Genomic DNA, 22050 nt, shown 5'->3' with positions numbered 1-22050 from the left:
TAAAGCTAATTCTGTGTCTTACAGCCTCACTCCACAAGGTGTAGTGCTTCTCTCACCGTTTAACAATAAGAAAGGGACAGGGATAGGGTAAGGGGGATACCTAGTCATTTTTTGCGTCATCACTGCAAGCCATCATGACTCTCAAAAAGCTGTGACAGCCGCTGTTTACTTCTGAAGATAACTTTAGCACCGCCCTAAAAAACAGATACAAATTCGACACAAACCTTCAAATAGGTATGTAATGACTCATTATATAAACTCTTTATAGTGTTTTATTTACATTTTAGAGGTGATAAGGTGATAAGTTGGATAGATCGGGTGAAAAAAGCCTTTTCCCCACACAAAATATCTCTCCCTTTCACTATCACGCAATAGAGTTCGCTTCCCCACCCACCATTTTTAAAAAGACCCGACGGAGCTCATTGCCTTCTTGAATCATGCAGAGATGGTCATCATGAAGGTCTCATCATTGATTTTGTTGGAAAGGGGAGAAATTGTGCTTTACAATGGTATTGATATTACAGTTGATCTGGAAGTATTACGTTTTTGGCCTTTAAAATAAGGTCAATTATACAGACCAGCGCGATGTACAAAAGTGAGTTAGTTAACATTAGTTCTCTCTCTCTCGCTCCTCATTCATTTTTTTATAAATGAATTTGTTCAAAACTGTTCAACTATTGTCTTTCTCTCCCTTTGAGTCTACTACTCACCACAGCTTATGCACTGCAGTGCTAGCTAGCTGTAGCGTATGCTTTCATTATTAGATTCATTCTATGATCCTTTGATTGGGTGGACAAAATGTCAGTTCATGCTGGAAGAGCTCTGATAGGTTGGAGGATGTCCTCCGGAAGTTGGCAGAATTACTGTGTAAGTCTATGGAATGGGGTGAGAACCATGAGCCTCCTAGATTTTGTATTGAAGTCAATGTACCCAGAGGAGGAAGGAAGCTAGCTGTCCTCTGGCTACACCATGGTGCTACCCTACAGAGTGCTGCTGAGGCTACCGTAGACCTTCATTGCAAAACAATGTGTTTTAATCAATTATTTGGTGACGTGAATATTTTTTTGTATAGTTTTATGTAAAAAGGATAACTTTTTAAATGTTTCACTATTTTTATTTTTATGAAATTCACTGAGGAGGATGGTCCTCCCCTTCCTCCACTGAGGAGCCTCCACTGGACTATAGCTGCTCTTTTCTGTAGACTGGAAAGCCTCAAGTGTCTTTTTCTCACAGGACTCCACTCCACCAATAAGGGGTTATGGCAGTAGGCTACCAATATAAAATAATAATGAGAGAGCAGCAGTACGTCTTGTACACAGGCTGTGTCTAATTCCTCCCCCAGAGGAGCTCTACAGTCATCCACAATGCACCTGGTGACCTGGGATGCACTTCTACTATAATGACAGATTAATGCCTTCTCTGGTGGGAAATGGTCAGCTGGAGAACAAGTTTAAAAAAAAAAATTATGTTGAGAGCATTTTAGTGATCGGTTTATGTTCTACTGTGTATACAAACACAATATTTCTGTATCATCAATTCATAAGTGTAGGCAGATTTTCCTTTCTTTGTAAATACAGTTCCATCCAAACCCAATAAAATTAAGTATCAGGAAAACAGTAGTAAGCAAAAAGTAAGATGAGTATGAGTATGTACCCATCCACACACACGCACGCACACGCACGCACGCACACACACACACACACACACACACACACTCACCAGGTCTGCTCCACCTCCCTGTGGGGCCAGATATGGCGACACATGCGTGCGATGGTGATGTTGTCCTTCAGGGGGACATGGACCAGGTGGCTGAAGACCGGGTAGGGACTCATGATCATGAAGGACAGCAGCCAGGTGGCAGTGATCACCCGGTAGGCATGGGAACGGGTCTGCCACGCCCGTGACTTTAGTGGGTTGCAGATGGCGCTGTAGCGCTCGATTGCTATGGCAACCAGGCTGAAGGTGGAGATACTCACGGAAACACCTGTTGGAAAATAAAGGAAAAGAAACTAGATAACAAACAAAACTTAAGAGTTTAGATTATATACAGTTGAAGTCGGAAGTTTACATACACCTTAGCCAAATACTTTTAAACTCAGTTTTTTACAATTTCTGACATATAATCCTAGTAAAAATTCCCTGTCTTAGGTCAGTTAGGATCACCACTTTATTTTAAGAATGTGAAATGTCAGAATAATAGTAGATAAAATGATTTGGGAATTTTTACATTTACATTACATTTAAGTCATTTAGCAGACGCTCTTATCCAGAGCGACTTACAAATTGGTGCATTCACCTTAAGATATCCAGTGGAACAACCACTTTACAATAGTGCATCTAAATCTTTCGGGGGGGGGGTAGAAGGATTACTTTATCCTATCCCAGGTATTCCTTAAAGAGGTGGGGTTTCAGGTGTCTCCGGAAGGTGGTGATTGACTCCGCTGTCCTGGCGTCGTGAGGGAGCTTGTTCCACCATTGGGGTGCCAGAGCAGCGAACAGTTTTGACTGGGCTGAGCGGGAGCTGTGCTTCCTCAGAGGTAGGGAGGCGAGCAGGCCAGAGGTGGATGAACGCAGTGCCCTTGTTTGGGTGTAGGGCCTGATCAGAGCCTGAAGGTACGGAGGTGCCGTTCCCCTCACAGCTCCGTAGGCAAGCAGCATTTACTAGGATTAAATGTCAAGAATTGTAAAAATCTGAGTTTAAAAGTATTTGGCTAAGGTGTATGTAAACTTCCGACTTCAACTATATATATGGGTATGTATGTACATGGATATATATATTTACCCATGAAATATATGGGGGATTGGAAATGATGCAGACAATTACATTGATGGAAGCAACAATCTATCCGCAATATTAAGGCTGATCAACCCCTTAAAAAAAATATATATATATATATATATATATATATATAAAATATAACATTTTAAAACAAAAAAAAAATCTAAAAATGAATACAAATTTAAATAAATTAAAAAGAGTTTACATTATTTTAAATGTTATCTCTTAAGTGAAGTTTCTGAAGGCTTAGATAAGTTTAAGTCTTGAAAGGTTCAAACTTTTCAAACCATCAGGGATCAGATTAAATGTGACCCTGTCTGCAGCTCATGAATCAGAGATTAGTATGCACTGTGGACTTCTAAGTGAAGATGTGTTTTTAAGGTCGTGTGGATGTGTTAGTAAAACATGAGTGGGAGACGTTGGCTAGATAGAGATGGCCTAAGGGAGATTGCTCTCTGGTGTTTGAGGAAATCACATTGGCCTGAAGCTCCTGATCCTGCCCCTCAGCCCCCAGACTGAGAAGGGAAATAAATCCATATCCTCCTGCTAGCTGGAACATAAACATGACATGGGATTGTGTTGTGATTGTGTGTGTGTGTGTGTGTGTGTGTGTGTGTGTGTGTGTGTGTGTGTGTGTGTGTGTGTGTGTGTGTGTGTGTGTGTGTGTGTGTGTGTGTGTGTGTGTGTGTGTGTGTGGACGTGTTTAAAAAAATTACCAACTTGGGACATTTTGTTAGTCCCCACAAGGTCAAATGCTATTTTTCTAGGGGGTTTAGGGTTAAGGTTAGAATTAGTGTTAGGGTTAGAATTAGGGTTAGGAGCTAGGGTAAGGTTTAGGATTAAGGTTAGGTTTAGGGTAAGGGCACAAGTTAGGGTTTCGGTTAGGGAAAATAGAATTTTGAATGGGATTGAATTGTGTGTGTCCACAAGGTTAGTTGCACAAGTCTGTGTGTGTGCGTGCATGCATGCCTGTGAGCCTGAATGCTTGTGTGTGCATCCATGTGTAATTTGCTATGTATGTCTGTGTGCAGGTCTGTGTGGGGTCCTGTGAGCACAGTGATGATCAGCCAACAGCAGATTCCCAGAGCCTACCCTTGACCCACTTTCTCTCTCAATGCATCCTAGTGATGATTCTCTTTCTAGTAATTCCTTCCATGCCACTGAGTGCCAATGGTCTTTTCTAACATCACTGTTCTACTCTACCCTCTACCTCTACCTTCTCAAGCTTCTATTGTTCGCTGAGTATAGGCATTCATTCTAAAGTGTAGGGAAGCTTGAAAATCATTCATGAGACCCACAATTCCCTGAAAACCAGAGACCCATGCATACAGTACCGTTGCTTTCTCTCTTTCACATTCCTTTTTCATGCTAACCGGGCTACAGTTCATGGTCATATGTTTGGAGAAGTCTCTGGTTGATGAGGAGAGTAGGCCTAGGTTTTGGATTTATACTTAGAGCATAACAGAGAGAGTTTGAGCAAGGCACTGAACGAGTGGGACAAAAAGTTAGACAGATATCCATCCTGTCTCTATCACTCTTGTTGTTCTCTTACCATACCTCCATCACTCGCTCTTCCCATACCTCCTCTCTCTCTCTCAATAAGTCAAAATTTTCTCCAGCCTCAGTATCTCCCACACCCGCCCTCAACATTTCCCGTCCACCATTCTTACCCATGAGGTAAGCCACTATCTTGCACATGGCAGGCCCGAAGATGAAGTCCTCCAGGAGGTTGGGGATGAGGGTGAAGGGCATGCAGAAGATGGCCATCATCAGGTCGCTGACCGCCAGGGACAGCAGGAAGGAGTTGGTGACCGTCCTCATGCGCTTGTTGACCGTCAGGACCACAATGATTAGCAGGTTGCCAAACACACTGAGGAGGAAGATTACCGAGTAGAGCAGGATACGCAGCGAGTCCACCTCTGGAGAGAGGAGGAGATGGAGGAGAGAGGAGGATAAGAAAGAGAGAGATAGAGGGGCGGGGGTGTAAAAGAAAGAGGAGGGAGCATGAGAGAGTGGGGGGTGACAAACAATGGTGGAGATAAAATAACGTTAGATTCAAAACCTGATTGAAGCAATAAAATCCCACCAGTCACAATCCAACACAGTATGTGTTGTGTTCATCAGCCACAGATGGTTAGATGCATGGTTATTATGTCATGTCACCAAAACACTACTCTTCCCCCTGCCAAGCCTGGAGGAGGTCAGGTAAATTCTTTATAGAAGCCCATCGAGCGAGAAAGTGAGTGAGGACAGGAGCCCTGGTCCAGTTTAACAGATTAATCAGCACTGTTGAACATACAGCTCAATACAATCACCCTGTTTCACTGTGTTTCTATTGATTTCTACATCTAACTGGCTTCTGGGTCTACCATAGTGATTTTGGTGGGAGGGAGTGTGTGTGTGTGTGTGTGTGTGTGTGTGTGTGTGTGTGTGTGTGTGTGTGTGTGTGTGTGTGTGTGTGTGTGTGTGTGTGTGTGTGTGTGTGTGTGTGTAAGAGGAAGGAGGGAAAATGAAAAAGAGAGATAGTTCCAGTCCTTATTGACTACCTTAAAGGTACTTCTTCTGGTTTGGAAAGCAACTTATACTTTTTCTCCATGAGACACCATTCACTTGCAGACCATGGCCTAATGCACGCAATGAATTCACAATTACATTTCCAACTGGGTCGGTTAGTGATGAGAAAGTAATTGTGAAGAGAAGAATGTTTCCCTTAATGATTAATTAAAAGGGATAAGGAATGTTAATTGGAGAGAAGTGCTGATAGTGTACAGTAAAACACTATTTGAATGTCACAGAGTATGTTATCATGTATGTCTCTGACACAAACTCACTGTGGGCCAGATCAGATCTAGGTCAGCACAACTCAAATATTAATGTGACTATAACATACTTACATATGTATAGTTTACGCAACCTCCTTTTTCAAACAAATGTCCTACCTACTTTACCAATGCTTTCTCTACCTTTCTGTTCCACTCAGACATCCTACCCACTGGGCTACCTACCCACTGGGCACACACTGGTTGAATCAACGTTGTTTCCACATCATTTTAATGAAATTAAGTTGAATTGACGTCTCCCCTCCACTGACTCTGGCAAAGGGTCCATGTTCCTCGTAGTATTTGGGTGGTCAGGTTATAGGAGAGCCAGCATGAGCTCTGAGGATTAGGATCCCCAGTGGGTCATATCCTGTTAGTGCCCCATCTTCCTCTGTCTGTATAAAACACCTCCAGTCTGTTCCACCATGTTGCTTCACCTGCAAAATTATCAGACCACTGAAGGGGAGTCAATGAGGGAGGGAATAGATTAATGGTGAGGGGGCAACTGTTTGAAATGAAATGCAGCTCAGGTTTAGGAGAGAGAGAGAGAGAGAGAGACAGAGAGAGAGAGAGAGAGAGAGAGAGAGAGAGAGAAAAAAAAGAGCAAAAGAGCGAGAGAGAGGTGTTTGGTTGGTCATGTTTTAGAAGATGCAGCGACAGCAGCCCCAGGGTATTTTGGGCTCCAGCAGGTCATATCCTGTTGAAGTCCCATTTCTCTGCCTGTCACTCAAATCTCAGCCTGCCACCCCACCCATCCCCCGCTGACACACAGACCATCTGAGCACGCTCCAAGGCAACCATGCCCAACCATGCCGCTCTGTACGTTCAACTACAAACACTCACCCTCCGGGCCTGACAGCCTCAGGCCTGCGTGTTTGTTCATGTGTGTGGGTGGGTGTGTGCTTGTGTGTGCGTGTTTGCGTAAACGTGGCATGTGTGCGTTTGTTGGTTGTGGTGCTAGTGAGCTGACACACTGGTATTGTAGATAGGGATGGGATTTACTCTTATGCAAGACTGCACCCCAATCAACAAACTGTCTCTGCTGCTCACTCTGATTCTCTTTCCCACATACAGTACACTCTAGCTCTTATTCTCTGCATGCTATTATATCACAGGTCTTTCCTCTCCTTCTTTGTTGCTGTATTTCTTTAGCTCTCTCTCTCTGTCTTTCTCTCTGTCTCTCTCTCTTTGTCCCACTCACCCATTATTGTGGTCTCTCTCTCTCTCTTTCTCTCTCTCCCTCTCTCTCTCATTCTCACAACTTCTACCCGTCTCTTTCCATGTCTATCACTGCCTCTCTCTCGCTCTCTTTGAGACCTCCCAGCTTATCATCCACCTGAAATGTAACAGTGAATTGTTCTCTCTGCTGGTGCTGGTTTACTCAATCTGAGCTGCATCGATCTGTTTATCTCAAGGCAGTTCTGATATCTGTGCCCTGTTTAAATACTTTTTTGGGGGGAGGGGGAGGGGGGGTCATCTTTCATATTGCTTATAGATTAATGGTCTACTTCCAGCTTATTCATACAGTACAATATATATTTACGGACACAGTATATTTTACATGAGTTATCTTTTGTTTGTTGTTGTCCCATCCTTCAGCTATTTGCCATATATTTTTCAACTGTGCTGTGATGTTTCACAAAAGTTATAAACCTACAGATATTGTACGGACATACATTTTTTTTTACATTAGTTATTTTTTTATTTTATATTTTTCACCCTTCAGATCCCCTCAACCCCTCCCATCTATCTCTGAACACTATCCAGTTTTGATTTCTATTTGCCATATTCAACTGTGCTGTGATGTTTCACAAAAGTTCTGAACCTTTCTATTCTCATAGTTTCTATAGATTGTAAATCAAATATAAACATTGAGTATTATTGTATTATTGATCAATTGATTATGCCTTTTTAGATCACCCAGCAGTGCTATTTGCAGAGTGAACAGAAGGTAAATGTTGCAATTCTTCAGCCTTTCCTGAACCCACGAGCAAAAACAAGCTACAAATGGACAGTACAAAACAAAGGATCTAATGATTCTGTCTCTTCACAGCAAAATCTGCAGAGCTGGGATGGTTGTAATTCCCATACATATGTTATTCTATTGGTTGCAAGAATTTTGTATAATAATTTAAATAGAAAAACTCTGTTTTGAATCCGGCGTCGTTGTGTGTCTCAGTTCATATACCATATGCCATGGAATGGGTACGTTGAAAATCTTTTCCCAACTATTTTGCAATCTGTATGGCACAACTGTCAAATTGTTGGTCCTTCAATGAAACTCGTATTCTTTTTTATTTCTCATAATTTTTCTTCAACCTATGTTGGTATTTAATGCAGGGTGGACAGACAAGTTCCTTACATTCTCCCCCTGCTGCAATTAGTTGGTTGTAATTTTGGATAGAGCAGACATTTCCACATATTTTTGTTAGCTGCATGTGTGACATAACTCCACCAGTGGTATTTCTGATATAATTTTCAAAGATTATACTGTTTATAAACACTTTCTAAAAATAATGTTTAAAAAAAAAATATATATATATATACTTCCGACTTCAATTGTATATATATATATATATATATATATATATATATACATACAATTGAAGTCGGAAGTTTACATACACCTTAGCCAAATACATTTAAACTCAGTTTTTCACAATTCCTGACATTTAATCCTAGTAAAAATGCCCTGTCTTAAGTCAGTTAGGATCAACACAATATTTTAAGAATGTGAAATCTCAGAATAATAGTAGAAAGAATGATTTATTTCAGCTTTAATTTCTTTCATCACATTCCCAGTGGGTCAGAAGTTTACATACAATCAATTAGTATGTTGTCTTGTCTGGCTAGACTGTAAACTCTCCTTCCAGACTCACATTAAGCATCTCCAATCCAAAATGAAATCTAGAATCAGCTTCCTATTTTGCAGCAAAGCATCCTTCACTCATGCTGCCAAACATACCCTCGTAAAACTGACCATCCTACCGATCCTCAACTTCAGTGATATAATTTACAAAATACCCTCCAACGCTCTACTCAACAAATTGGATGCAGTCTATCACATTACCATCCGTTTTGTCAGAAAAGCCCTGTATACTACCCACCACTGCGACCTGTATGCTCTCGTTGGCTGGCCCTCGCTTCAAACTCATCGCCAAACCCACTGGCTCCAGGTCATCTACAAGTCTTTGCTAGGTAAAGCCTCGCCTTATCTCAGCTCACTGATCACCATAGCAGCACCCACCTGTAGCATGCGCTCCAGCAGGTATATCTCACTGGTCACCCCCAAAGCCAATTCCTCCTTTGGCCGCCTTTCCTTCCAGTTCTCTGCTGCCAATGACTGGAACGAACTGCAAAAATCATTGAAGCTGGAGACTCATATCTCTCTCACTAGGTTTAAGCACCAGCTGTCAGAGCAGCTCACAGATCACTGCACCTGTACATAGCCTATCTGTTAATAGCCCATCCAACTACCTCATCCCCATACTGTATTTATTTATCTTGCTCATTTGCACCCCGGTATCTCTACTTGCACATTCATCTTCTGCACATCTATCACTCCAGTATTTAATTGGTATATTGTAAATACTTCGCCACCATGGCCTATTTATGGCCTTACCTCCCTTATCTTACCTCATTTGCACACACTGTATATATACTTTTTCTACTGTATTATTGACTGTATGTTTGTTTATTACATGTGTAACTCTGTGTTGTTGTATGTGTTGAACTGCTTTGCTTTATCTTTGCCAGGTCGCAGTTGTAAATGAGAACTTGTTCTCAACTAGCCTACCTGGTTAAATAAAGGTGAAATAAAATAAATACAATTTTAAAACAGATATAGTATTTGGTAGAATTGCTGTTAAATTGATTAACTTGGGTCAAACGTTTCGGGTAGCCTTCCACAAGCTTCCCAAAATAAGTTGGGTGAATTTTGGCCCATTCCTCCTGACAGAGCTGGTGTAACTGAGTCAGGTTTGTAGGCCTCCTTGCTCGCACATGCTTTTTCAGTTCTGCCCACAAATGTTCTATAGGATTGAGGTCAGGGCTTTGTGATGGCCACTCCAATACCTTGACTTTGTGGTCCTTAAGCCATTTTTACCACAACTTTGGAAGTATGCTTGGGGTCATTGTCCATTTGGAAGACCCATTTGCAACTAAGCTTTAAGTTCCTGACTGATGTCTTGAGATGTTACTTCAATATATACACATCATTTTCCTACCTCATGATGCCATCTATTTGTGAAGTGCACCAGTTCCTGGTTATTCCTCAATTTGGTTTAAATAATGCAAAACAATGTGTTGGAGAAGAAAGTAAAAGTGCAATATGTGCCACTTGACGCAGTGCTGGCCAAACAAGATGTAGCGGCAACCATAACAGAGTTAAATCGTTCCAGTCGGCCGTGAAGTGTTCATCCATGTATACGGGTAAGAGTCTAGCTACATTTTCAAATATGCATTCCTAATTTTGTCATAAAGGTGTTTTCATTACAAGGTAAAGCGTACTGTTCGTTAGTTAGAAAATGTTTGCATGCTGGCTCGCTAACTAACGTTACGTCTATGATCTGTGAAGTAATATTATTCTAATCAGAAAATGATTTGCATTGTTAGTTATAGACTAATGCTAGCTAGCTAACGTTGAACCTAGTTTGTTAGCTTTAGCTACCTGCAGATTCATACTACAACTATGACAATGTTTGTATTGGTATTAGTATGATTTGGGATTATGCCAGTTCATTGTTTAGCTAGCTACAGTAGCTAGCTAGCTACGTCTAATCAAAAGACTCCACTTCGGTCGGATTATTACATGACCCATCAAGTTAGCCAGGTGTGTCTGGGGGTGAACACGGCCATCTATTGTATTTCATAAACATGTGTACATGTCTAGACAATCCACTTATGTCTAGACAATCCACATGTCTAGAGCCATCCACTTAGCTAGATGTGGCTGGGGGGTGGTTATAGCATTTCCGTCAAATGACCCATCAATTTAGACAAGTGTGTCGGGTTGGCATCATCTAATAAGTAAAAATATTCAGTATATATGGTATATCTATGTCACGCCCTGACCAGGTGAACTCTGCTATTTTGGTCAGGGTGTGGCATTTCTATGCTTTATTTTCTATGTTTTGGTTATAGCCTTTCTTTGTGTTTTATTTCTATGTTGGGCTCGGGTGATTTCCCAATCAGACAGCTGTCGCTTGTGAAGTCTGATTGGGAATCACATTTAAGTTCCTTTTCCCCCATGATGTTTGTGGGTTGTTGTCTCGTTATTTGAGCACGTAACGTATTGGCAGTTTTTCCTTGATTTTGTGTACATGTTAATTCCATGGTGTTGAATAAACATGTGTTCGCTCCCAGCTGCGTTTTGGTCCGCTTCCTCGTCTCCCGACGACAATCGTTACAATCTAGACAATTTTGTTTACCACATGGCCTCACATGAATCCTTAAAGAGATGGGTGTGGCTAAGGCTTAAGAGGGTGTGACTGATGTTAAATAGGTGTAGACAAAGAAGAGCTCTCCAATAGGTATACCAAAACATTCAATGGTCCTTTTCTCAAAGGTGGGGTTACAAGTTTATCAACTTTCAAAGCAGAATTACTTTCCTATTGTTCCTCAACTGCAGTGTATGATATACCATTTTCTAGCTCTGAGTCTCGACTTTTATCCAATGTAAAAAACACAATTTCAAATTTTGCTACAGGCCAAATCAAAGCATTCGGTCACATATAAGGTCCCACAGTTGACAGTGCATGTCAGAACAAAAACCAAGCCATGAGGTCAAAGGAATTGTCCGCATAGCTCCGAGACAGGACTGTGTCGAGGCACAGATCTGGGGAAGGGTGAAAAAACATTTCTGCAGCATTGAAGGTCCCCAAGAACACGGTGGACTCCATCATTCTTAAATGGAAAAAGTTTGGAAACACGAAGACTCTTCCTAGAGCTGGCCGCCCAGCCAAACTGAGCAATCGGGGGAGAAGGGCCTTGGTCAGGGAGGTGATCTAGAACCCGATGGTCACTCTTACAGTGCTCCAAGAGTTCCTCTGTGGAGATGAGATAACGTTCCAGAAGGACAACCATCTCTGCAGCACTCCACCAATCAGGCCTTTATGGTAAAGTGTCCAGACGGAAGCCACTCCTCAGTAAAAGGCAAATGACAGCCTGCTTGGAGTTTTCCAAAAGGCACCTATACGACTCAGACCATGAGAAACAAGATTCTCTGGTATGATGAAACCAAGAATGAACTCTTTGGCCTGAATGCCAAGCATCATGTCTGGAGGAAACCTGGCATCATCCCTATGGTGAAACACGGTGGTGGCAGCATCATGCTGTGGGGATGTTTTTCAGCGGCAGGGACTAGTTAGGATCGAGGGAAAAAATGAATGAAGCAAAGTACAGAGAAATCCTTGATGAAAACCTGCTCCAGAGTGCTCAGCACCTTAGACTGGGGCGAAGGTTCACCTTCCAACAGGACAACCACCCTAACCACACAGCCAAGACAACGCAGGAGTGGCTTCGGGACAAGTCTCTGAATGTCTTTGAGTGGCGCAGCCAGAGCCCGGAATTGAACCCGATCGAACATCTCTGGAGAGACCTGAAAATAGCTGTGCAGGGAATCTCCCCATCCAACCTGACAGAGCTTGAGAGGATCTGCAGAGAAGAATGGGAGAAACTCCCCAAATACAGATGTACCAAGCCTGTAGCGTCATACACAAGACTCAAGGTGACCACAGGTAGCCTAGTGGTTAGAGTGTTGGACTAGTAACCAGAAGATTGCTACATTGAATTCCTGAGCTGACAAGGTAAAAATCTGTTGTTCTGCCCCTGAACAAGGCAGTTAACCCAGTGTTCCTAGGACATCATTGTAAATAAGAACTTGGTCTTAACTGACTTGCCTAGCTAAATAAAGGTCAAATAAAAAAGAATAAAAACAAAGTATTGAGGAAAGGGTCTGAATACTTATGTTAATGTCATATTTCTGTTTTTTAATTTTAATAAATTTTTGCTTTCTAATTATGGGTGTGTCTAGATTGATGAGGGGAAAAAATGTGGAAAAGGTCAAGGGGTCTGAATACTTTCCAAATGCACTGTATAAATTATGTAAATAGAAAGTTGAATACTAATTATTTTATAACATTGCCTGTCTTGAATGGTATAGTGTATCTGTAGTTTATTTCTTCATCAATTGTCGTATTTTATTGTTTTCCTGTTTTCTATTAAAATCCCTTCCATGGATAGTATTGGGTGTGCCATTATTTGTCTCCTCTATGGGAACTTTGTATTATTTAGAATGGCCATGGAGTAGACTTGGTGTCTCAGAACAGTTGGTTATCAATGTACAGTTTGGTTACTACAAGAGCTACATGTTTCCCTTTTAGTCTATTCACTTTGAAGAGTGGGTTCCGCTATTTCCTTCGGGAACTGATCATCCATGCCTATTTTCGTGCCAGCGAGTCTTTTGCCCAGGCTTTTAACCATTATTTTATCCTTAAAAAATGCAAATATGGCAACGGTTGGGCGTTCATATCGATATCCTTTCTGTCCGAAACGATGTACACCTTCGAGCCTGATTTTTTTGGACAGTATCTGTAGCGCTTTAACCAGGAAATCTCTTCACCACACTGGATCTTCACCCTGATTCTCTATAATACCAGTAAGTACCCGATTTTCTCACATAGATCTAGTCTGTATTTCAAGTAAGGCTTCGCTCAGAAACATGTTCTCTTTTTTAACTTCTTTAACGTCCATTTCAATAGTATTGACTGTACCTTTTAGCTTGTTTGTTTCTTTCTCCATTGTCACAGCTTTTTTGCTTTTGTCACTCATCTCGAGGCTCGCCTTCAACTCCTTTATATCGTTACTGACTAGTTCAAGTATTCACAATTTATTATTTAGCGACTTTAGCAAGTCGGTTTCCACACTTACCATTCCAGGTGGTGAAAAGCATAAATCGTCAGTGTCAGTCGAGGAGTATGGTTTTCTTTTGGGAATTGGTTCTCCATGCTTACTCTCTGACATGTTTTGGTGTTGACTGTGTTGGTAATATTGGTCGAAAAAATTCTCTAGCCTTATAATTTGTTTTTTCTTGTTATCCAGATTGAAGGTTATTGCCCACGAGTGTACGAGTATGTGGATTGAAGTGCTAATATTTACTCAGATTTACAGATATTGAATATTATGTTTTCATCTTGAGGCATTCTGCTCCACTGTCTTCAGACCTGTTCTTCCCTACACTCCTGTTCCTGGCCAAAGACGTATAACTTTACCTGATACTGAAAACCCAACAGGAATGTTAGGAAGAACTCCAGGAGGAGGTCTCTCTCTGTTTCATCAGAACAGCTGTGTGGCCCTGATAACACACACTGAGGTTTTAAGAGGAAGTATTCCACCTACTTTCTCTGACGACGGTGAAAGTAACTTCAGTGAGCTTATGTGGTGCTGCGGAAGTTGGAATCCATCCACCCACTCCTATTACACAACACATGTCCTAAAAGATGACAATATGCAATAACAAAAATATCTTCACACACATGCACACAAACTTTCTCTCTCACATTACCCTGATGCTGTATCAGCTCTAACTTGGAAGAACCTCAGTGTTGGCTCAGAATGTGTTTGGAGGCACCTGCAAATAAACACATTCTCATTAATAAGTTGAGCCTAACTAGGGTGTGTGTGTTTGGGTTTGTGGTGTTTATGTGTGCGTGCGTGTATTTATGTCTGTGCCTACATGCACACCACAATCAGGTAATGGAGAGGGAAGACACAACTAAAATACACTCTGCCTCTCCTCTCTCTCACTCTCCCTCTTTTTTTCTGTCTCCCTAATGAAATATGTTACACCGGCTTCAGCCTAATCGAAGCCAATTACTTTCCTGTTTGCTCAGTGGCTGTGCAGGGAACAGCCATAACTCCCTGACCACATTTACTTCTGTCATCCTGCTGTTTGTACCAGGAGAGGAGAGGAGAAACCTCTCTCCTTAATCACCCCTGGTATACAACTTGGGGAGGTGGAGGGAAACAGAGACATAGGTAGAAAATAAAAATCAATACAGCCCATTACAAACTCATCCTTCTGTCACTGAGACAGAGGGCTTTGTTTTGACACAATGGTAAATCTTACCGTTGGCGGTAGTGCTATAGGTTCAGGGGAGTATCAGTATTTTTTAGGAATTAGGAGCTCAATAACTGCCGGTGGCATGAAAGGTCTGCGATCGATGAATAAATAAAATTGTAGGTGTGGCGAAGGCCTGGCAACTCACGGGCCAATCAACACATTTCATGGCTTAATACTGCATGTGTCTCACCTCCTCAAATAAAACATATTAGGCTCCCATAAATTGTATGTGTGAGGCACATTCTCAATAAGCCATATAGTTTAGCCTAGGACTGAATAATTTGAATATGTTTGGAGGAGCACGTCTTTGGTTACCAGACAAGATTCCGATTATGATCACTGTATTGGTCAATTGCACACAAGGTCCAACAAACATTTGACTTCCACTTTTAACCCCTCCAAATGACACATTTGGAGAGGTGCGGGGGCTGCCACACTGGGCAAACTGTTGTTGTGTGGGGTTAAATGCCTTGCTCAAGGGCACAACGGCAGGCAATAGCATCTAGGATTTGTTACCAGCAACCCTCTTGTTGCCAGCTCACTTCCCAACAGATTTTTTTTTACGTCTGATTCGGAATTTGAACTTTATGCTGGCTCACCTCTCTAACCGATATGGTACCTGCCAACTACCTGCTGCCTACAAGAGGTGCTCTTTGGAAACGGTGATGAGGATACTTGGCTAATGCACTTGGCTCACCTCTCATTCCATGATCGGCATATGGACATGTAGCCTACATGGAGGGGGTTTTATGCACATCCAAAACTTTTATCCAAAACCACATTTCTGAACAATAAAAATGCCCAAATAAAATGGTAGTAAACCCAAAATGGCTTTGTAAATAAAAGTATACGAGTGACTGAGCCTACCAGAGAAGGCCAGCCAACCCTGGTATATAAAGTGCAGTGGTGCGTAAGGGTTTTGCAGTTTAAATAAAATCTCAATGCGCCATGGTAAACGGTGTCAATTGATCTCAATTACTTAGCGGAAGCATTCATATATCAAATATCCCCGTAGTCTAGTAAAGGCATAAATGTAACTGATACTAGCCTGCTTCTGGCTTCAGAAAAAAATTCAACAGGAGCTGGCTGAAATAATGTACAATACATAGATAAAAAGTGGATGTCCGCTCACTGTTTTGCTGCTCCAAAACTCTATCTTTTAACCTCTAAAAGTCTAAGTTGTTGAATTTTAGGACTCCTTTAGGTATACAATTAAACAAATATAGATATATATTTGATAAAACATTGAATTTGGCCTTTACTACTATAGCCCATAGAAACGCATTGATTAACACAGTCATAAATGGCAAAAAAGACAGTCAAAAAATAAATCCTAAGTAATAAGGTTTTGAAGTGTCTGTCCTATATCTAGGAGAAATATTTAAGTTTTTTTGGACACATATTTAACCCCTTATTTTTGTTGCCACAAAACTACTTCCATACTTCCATTTGTTTGTATAGGTTACCTTCAAACAAGTCCTGTGACACTTGTGGGGGTTGTAGAGCAAAATGGAGAACACCATCGTGTTCGTGTTCCGCGACGCGCAAGAAGTATGAATGCACTGACTTCTGCAGAGGCCATATCACAGTAAATGCTGTATGGCCACTGCAGATTTCGGATTGAACATGCAGAACTGCAATGCACAGATATCTTTCAGTGTGTGCTTAGCTTAAACAGTCAGCAGGGAACAGGGTAGCAGATAAACATGACACCAACTGAGTTTGCTTCGTTAGAATCATACGATTCTTACCAGTGGTGGAAAAAGTACCCAATTGTCATACTTGAGTAAAAGTAAAGATACCTTAATAGAAAATGACTCAAGTAAAAGTGAAAGTTACCCAGTAAAATACTACACTCTAAAAATGAGGGGTTCAACAAGGGTTCTTCTAAGATTCTCAAAGTTCTTAAAAGAACCTTAGGGTTCTTGGCATTGAAAACTGCCCCCAAAGGGTTCTTCTAAGAACCCCATAGGAGGTGGGGTTCGTCGAGGAACCTCCTTAGCTGTTGGGGGTTCTTGCAGGAACCTTACTGCCCAACTGAAACATTTGGATTTGAATTTGAAAGGACAGCAGGTGCAGGCACTTAACTGAGAAATGTAAAGATCTCAATTTAAGGTAAGGTTTGTACGATCTAAATTCATATTGCTTTATGATGATACCATTTATCTTTTCACATTTGTTAAAATCTTTCTAAAACAGAAAATGGACACAAGTCAATGGATATCAATCAACAAATAGCTAAGAATGTGTAGACTATAAGAATATCTTGAAGGCTAGCTGTATTGGGAGCAGATGACTGAACTGCTCACTTTTGTATCTGTGCCTGCCGGTATACAGATGATTAGGCATACAAAGGTATGTCTATTGGCATTGGTATGTTATGTTATGCATATCACATTTACCATCCTCCTCCCTTACCTCTTCAATGAATATCCCATAGGCCTCTATATTATGGACAAGGTATGTGTATGAAAACCATTTTCAAAATAGTTTTTTTTTTCATTCACATTACCTACAAAAACCAAGGTATGAATTCTGTCGAGTGCATGTTTTGTTAATCATCTGTATAATTACTATAACTCCCAGCAGAGCCTCAAGTCCAATGGGTTTATCCTCTGGCATGTGGATGTTAATGTGTTGATGTTCTCTGTATCCATAGCCAGAATGATTTTGCAGTGCATGGTGATCAAACAGGTTTCATGTTATATTCATCAGAGGTGGAGGGAGGGTGAAGTCTGTGAATCCATATTTGGATTTTTGAATACTGCCTTGCCACTAAAATCATAATAAACACTGACAACTACAATATTGGGTTATTGTTTTGCATATTATTATTATTAGTAATAACAATAATACTAGGGGAGAGGGGTAGTTCAAAAATTAACCCCAAAAGGTTCTTCAAAAGGTTCGTCATGGAACCATTAAAAGGAGTTCTTTGAAGAACCCTTTTAAAGGGTTCCTCTAAGAACTTATAGGGGTTCCCCCATATGTTTAATTTGAATAAACCCTAAAGGAATATTTTTTTTTAGAGTGTACTTGAGCAAAAGTCTAAAAGTATTTGCTTTTAAATATACTTAAGTATCAAAAGTAAATGTAATTGATCAAATATTCTTAAGTATCAAAATTTAAAGTATAAATAATTTCAAAGTCCTTATATTAAGCATCATTTTTTGTTTTTTTATTTATTTACGGACAGCCATGTCCACGCTCCAAACACTCAGACATAATTTACAAACGAAGCATGTGTTTAGTGAGTCCACCAGATAAGAGGCTGTAGGGATGACCAGGGATGTTCTTTTAAAATGTGTGTGAATTATACAATTTTATTGTCCTGCTAAGCATTCAAAATGTAATGAGTACTTTTGGGTCTCAGGGAAAATGTATGGAGTAAAAAGTACATCATTTTCTTTAAGAATGTAGTGAAGTAAAAGTTGTCCAAAATATAAATAGTAAAGTAAAGCACAGATACTTAAGTACTTTAAACCACTGTAACTTACACACACATACAGAACACACACACACACATACCCAGAACATCTGCATGGTTCAAATAACATTAACATTACTATGAAACATGTGGTTGAATATATTATGAATTTCAACAACACCATCAGTATTTTAAATGAGCTGTTTCTCGCCTAACATAAATTATACTGTTTTACAGCTTTTTCTGTGTTTTATGTGAGATGTCTGTCATGAAAACCTGATAATGTTACTATAATGCAGCTACAAAGGCTATAAGACTGTGAGTTCCTTTGTTTAGTTCCCAATTTGCTCTTTTCACCCTCATCACACTGTGCAAATGTAACGGAGTTAAAAGCGTACTGTAAGCTCACTCCACAGCTATCTTGAAATGTAGTGGATGGAGACATCCAATTAGTACCTTTTGGATGTCTCAAACCGTTGGAACGTTGTCAAGGAGGGCGGTCACGTGTTAGCAAAGCAGAGATTCTGAGTTCGAGCCAGGTATAAGTCAAATCGGGGAGGAAGTGGTACTCGCTAAGCAAGCAACTTGACATCCGTAACAGTGGTGCCGTGACCCAGATGCGCAGTTGGGCTTAGCTGAAGAAAGGTTCTCCTCAGAGAGTAAGATACACGTAAATGTTATAGCTAATGGCTAATCTACCACAGTAAATGTCATATCTGTCTCTTCTAACCCAAAGTGCTACTTAAATAGACCCGTTCAGCCAGTGAGGGAGATGGAGTGTTGTCCCCCCAACCTACTGAACACAAAAAAAACATACAGTGGCAAGAAAAAGTATGTGAACCCTTTGGTGTGTTCAATAAAGACATGAACATGTGTGTTATTAGTTTAAGCACACTATGTTTGTCTATTGTTGTGACTTAGATGAAGATCAGATCAAATTTGATGACCAATTTATGCAGATATTACATTTACATTTTTTTTTTACATTTAAGTCATTTAGCAGACGCTCTTATCCAGAGCGACTTATCCAGGTAATTCCAAAGGTTCACATACTTTTTCTTGCCACTGTATATCTACTGTATAAGCAGGGTACACTGTAATGGAAAACTGTCATTTTTTGTTTTATCAACAGTAAAATACTGTGAAACGTTGATAGCGTAAATTATTGTGCATTGTGGGAGAATATTGTGGGTGGGGAAATAATTGCTATTTTGTGGTTATAGTGCCACATCGATTTAAAATGTATAGAGGAAGACAGGAGTTGCAGCAAGTCTTAAAACTTTAATAGTTGAGCATTTTGCCATGTCTTTTTGGTCTGTTTTTCCCCTGTAGTCGATGCCAGTTTGGAAGCCTTTTTTAAGGCCTCTTGAAGTGCAAGTGATATAAAAAACAAAATATTCCTTGATATGCTGTACTGTGTAAACACATTATTAACTAGAAGCCAACCTGCTTGCACCTCTCCCCTGTAATATCAGTAAAATACTCTAAAATATAATACAGTCAATTGTACGGAATTGTACTCTGTGTCACTACACAGTACTTGCTTTGATACTGTATTACCATTTCAGGAGGTATACTATAATATGAAATACAGTAACTTACTTGTGAATTAGCTGCCTATAAATTACTGTTAAATTCACAGCAAAACGCTACAAATTCACAGTGATGTGATAGACCACCTCCATTAGAGGAATACAACAGAACTTGAGCAATGTGTGTGAATGAGAGGGGGTTGAACAAGTGTGAGAGAGAGCTAGAGAGAGAGAGAGAATTGTTCTGCAAGTGTGTGAGAGAGAAAATGAATGAGAGCAAGAAAGTGTGAAAGAGAATGATGGAGTATGTGCAAGAGAAAAATAATGAGAAAGAAACCAGGAGGTATTGTGCGAATATCTTACAGATACAAAATCTGAGTCTCAAATGCCAGCCTATTTTTACACAGTACACTACTTTTGACCAGGACCCATAGAGCTTTTGTCAAACATAGTGCCATTTGGGACACTGAATTCTTCTTGTGACTGATAGCCTGTCTTTGGCACCGCTTGTCACGTCCACCCCATTACCACTATACTGCACTATGGGGCATAAGAATTAACTTTATTCTTTAATTAAACTATCAATATGAGTGCACGGGGGTATCATCCACTTTCCACTGGGGGAAGTTTTCTTAGTTTAATAAACATGTACCACAGTTATCGTCCATCATCCAACCTACTTTATGATGTCATAAGCATGATACGACAGGTGTCAACTGTCAAGTACTTTCATAAGAGATAATATCCATTATGAGCAGCTATAACACTGTGATATTGTATGTAGTGATGTACTGTGGCTAGTGAGAGAGATTGCCATAAGACCTGAGTTGCTGTGTGTTTCATAGCCGTGTGAGATGACTTGTCGGGGGTCACATCTCTTGATATGATAGCCCATGCAGTCTACAGTCATGCATGATGGCAGGCTTTACCTTAACACAGACCAGGGTCAACTACATTTCAACTCCATCGATTCACATAATGAATTTAAATTTAATTGCTTGGCAACCGAAGTGAATTAATGTTGAAGTGATGGAATTGATATGGAAACGATCCCAGTCCTGTGAAAAAGAGTTTAAATCAGGAATGGCCGTCTATTTTACAATGAGTAGAGCGTTGACAGTGAAGCTGGTGTGGGTAGTCTGAATCCGTTAGAGCTGAACCGATAGTCCTCTGGTCATGGAGGCTTGGCTTGCTATGAAATCACTCAACCCTCTATGTGATTCAACCAGCTGCACTGTATGTCTGTCTGCATCAGTCTACTGCTCTATAAATACTTTACATGGAGCAAAACACATAGGGACAGAGAGACAGTGATAGAAACAGAGGGACAGACTGAGAAATTGTTAAGGTGACTGAGTGACTAAAGATGATGGCAGCAGCAGCGGTCACAGTCTTCGTGTGTTTGTGCACGTGCGCGTGTGTATACGTGCATTCGGGTCTGATAATGTCTGTGTGGACCAGTTGGAACTTGTGGCTGATCCCGAGGGGTATGCTAAATATATAGCCAGGTCACTCAAGATCCACTGCAAAATTTCACATCGGTCCAGATTAGTGGATAGGGATGGCGGATGGGCGTAAGCCACGAGTTCCGGCTCTGAGGGTTGCGTGTTCAAGGAGATCTTGTTTGTTAACTCTTAACTTCACCATTCGGAATTCATGCCTAGACTTAACCGTTGAGTTGTTTTTGTTTTAACCCTATCCCAATCCTTAACCCTTAATCATTCAGAATGAATGCCTATACTTAACCTTCGACATTTGACGTTTACGGACAAACGTCGGATTCTGCAGTGAGATTGTGAGAGCTTGTTGAAATATGGTGTTTGTTACATACAGGATAGTGAAGGACACAAAACTCTCCCCTTTCCCTCCGCAGCCTCAGTTTGAACCAAATGCTGTTGTTGACAGAGCGCTGGTCAAACACACACACACCACACATACAGACATACACACACAGACCACTACAGAAAGGAACACAATGTGTATTATGGACCAGTATCCTACAGGCTGGTGTCAAGACTGAATACACTGAACAAAATGAAGGTCCTTAAATGGTTATTCCTCAGCTCTTAAGGTTCCTTGGAGAACTCTTGGCCGATAAAGACTCTTTGAGGTAAGTGTGGACTTCATGACGTGGCATCTACGGTTCTCCAGAATTCATATCACACAGCAAATTGGCTAGTGTTAACGAGTGTTGATTTTTCAGTGTAAAATGTTAGTGTTGATCAAGAGTTAAATTAACAATGTAAAGTGTCAAGGGTGGCAGGTAGCCTAGCAGTTAAGAGCATTGGGCAAGTAACAGAAAGGTCACTGGTTAAATCCCTGAGCCGACTAGGTGAACAATCTGTTGATGTGCCCTTGAGCAAGGCACTTAG

General features: G+C 40.8%; 1 protein-coding gene across 1 annotated transcript in view; it reads right to left on the bottom strand.

Moving 5' to 3' along the window:
- Window positions 1–22050, bottom strand: part of LOC115155825 (cholecystokinin receptor-like) — a 35044-nt gene that overhangs the window by 8615 nt on the left and 4379 nt on the right. Inside the window, exons 2-3 of the mRNA XM_029702801.1 lie at window positions 4450–4698; window positions 1720–1984 (exon numbers count right to left, since the gene is read on the bottom strand). Coding sequence (XP_029558661.1) covers window positions 1720–1984; window positions 4450–4698 — 514 coding nt within the window. The remainder of the gene's footprint in view (window positions 1–1719; window positions 1985–4449; window positions 4699–22050) is intronic.

Source organism: Salmo trutta, chromosome 20, assembly GCF_901001165.1.
Source record: "Salmo trutta chromosome 20, fSalTru1.1, whole genome shotgun sequence".
Taxonomy (NCBI): domain Eukaryota; kingdom Metazoa; phylum Chordata; class Actinopteri; order Salmoniformes; family Salmonidae; genus Salmo; species Salmo trutta.
This window is presented reverse-complemented; position numbering and strand designations above follow the sequence as displayed.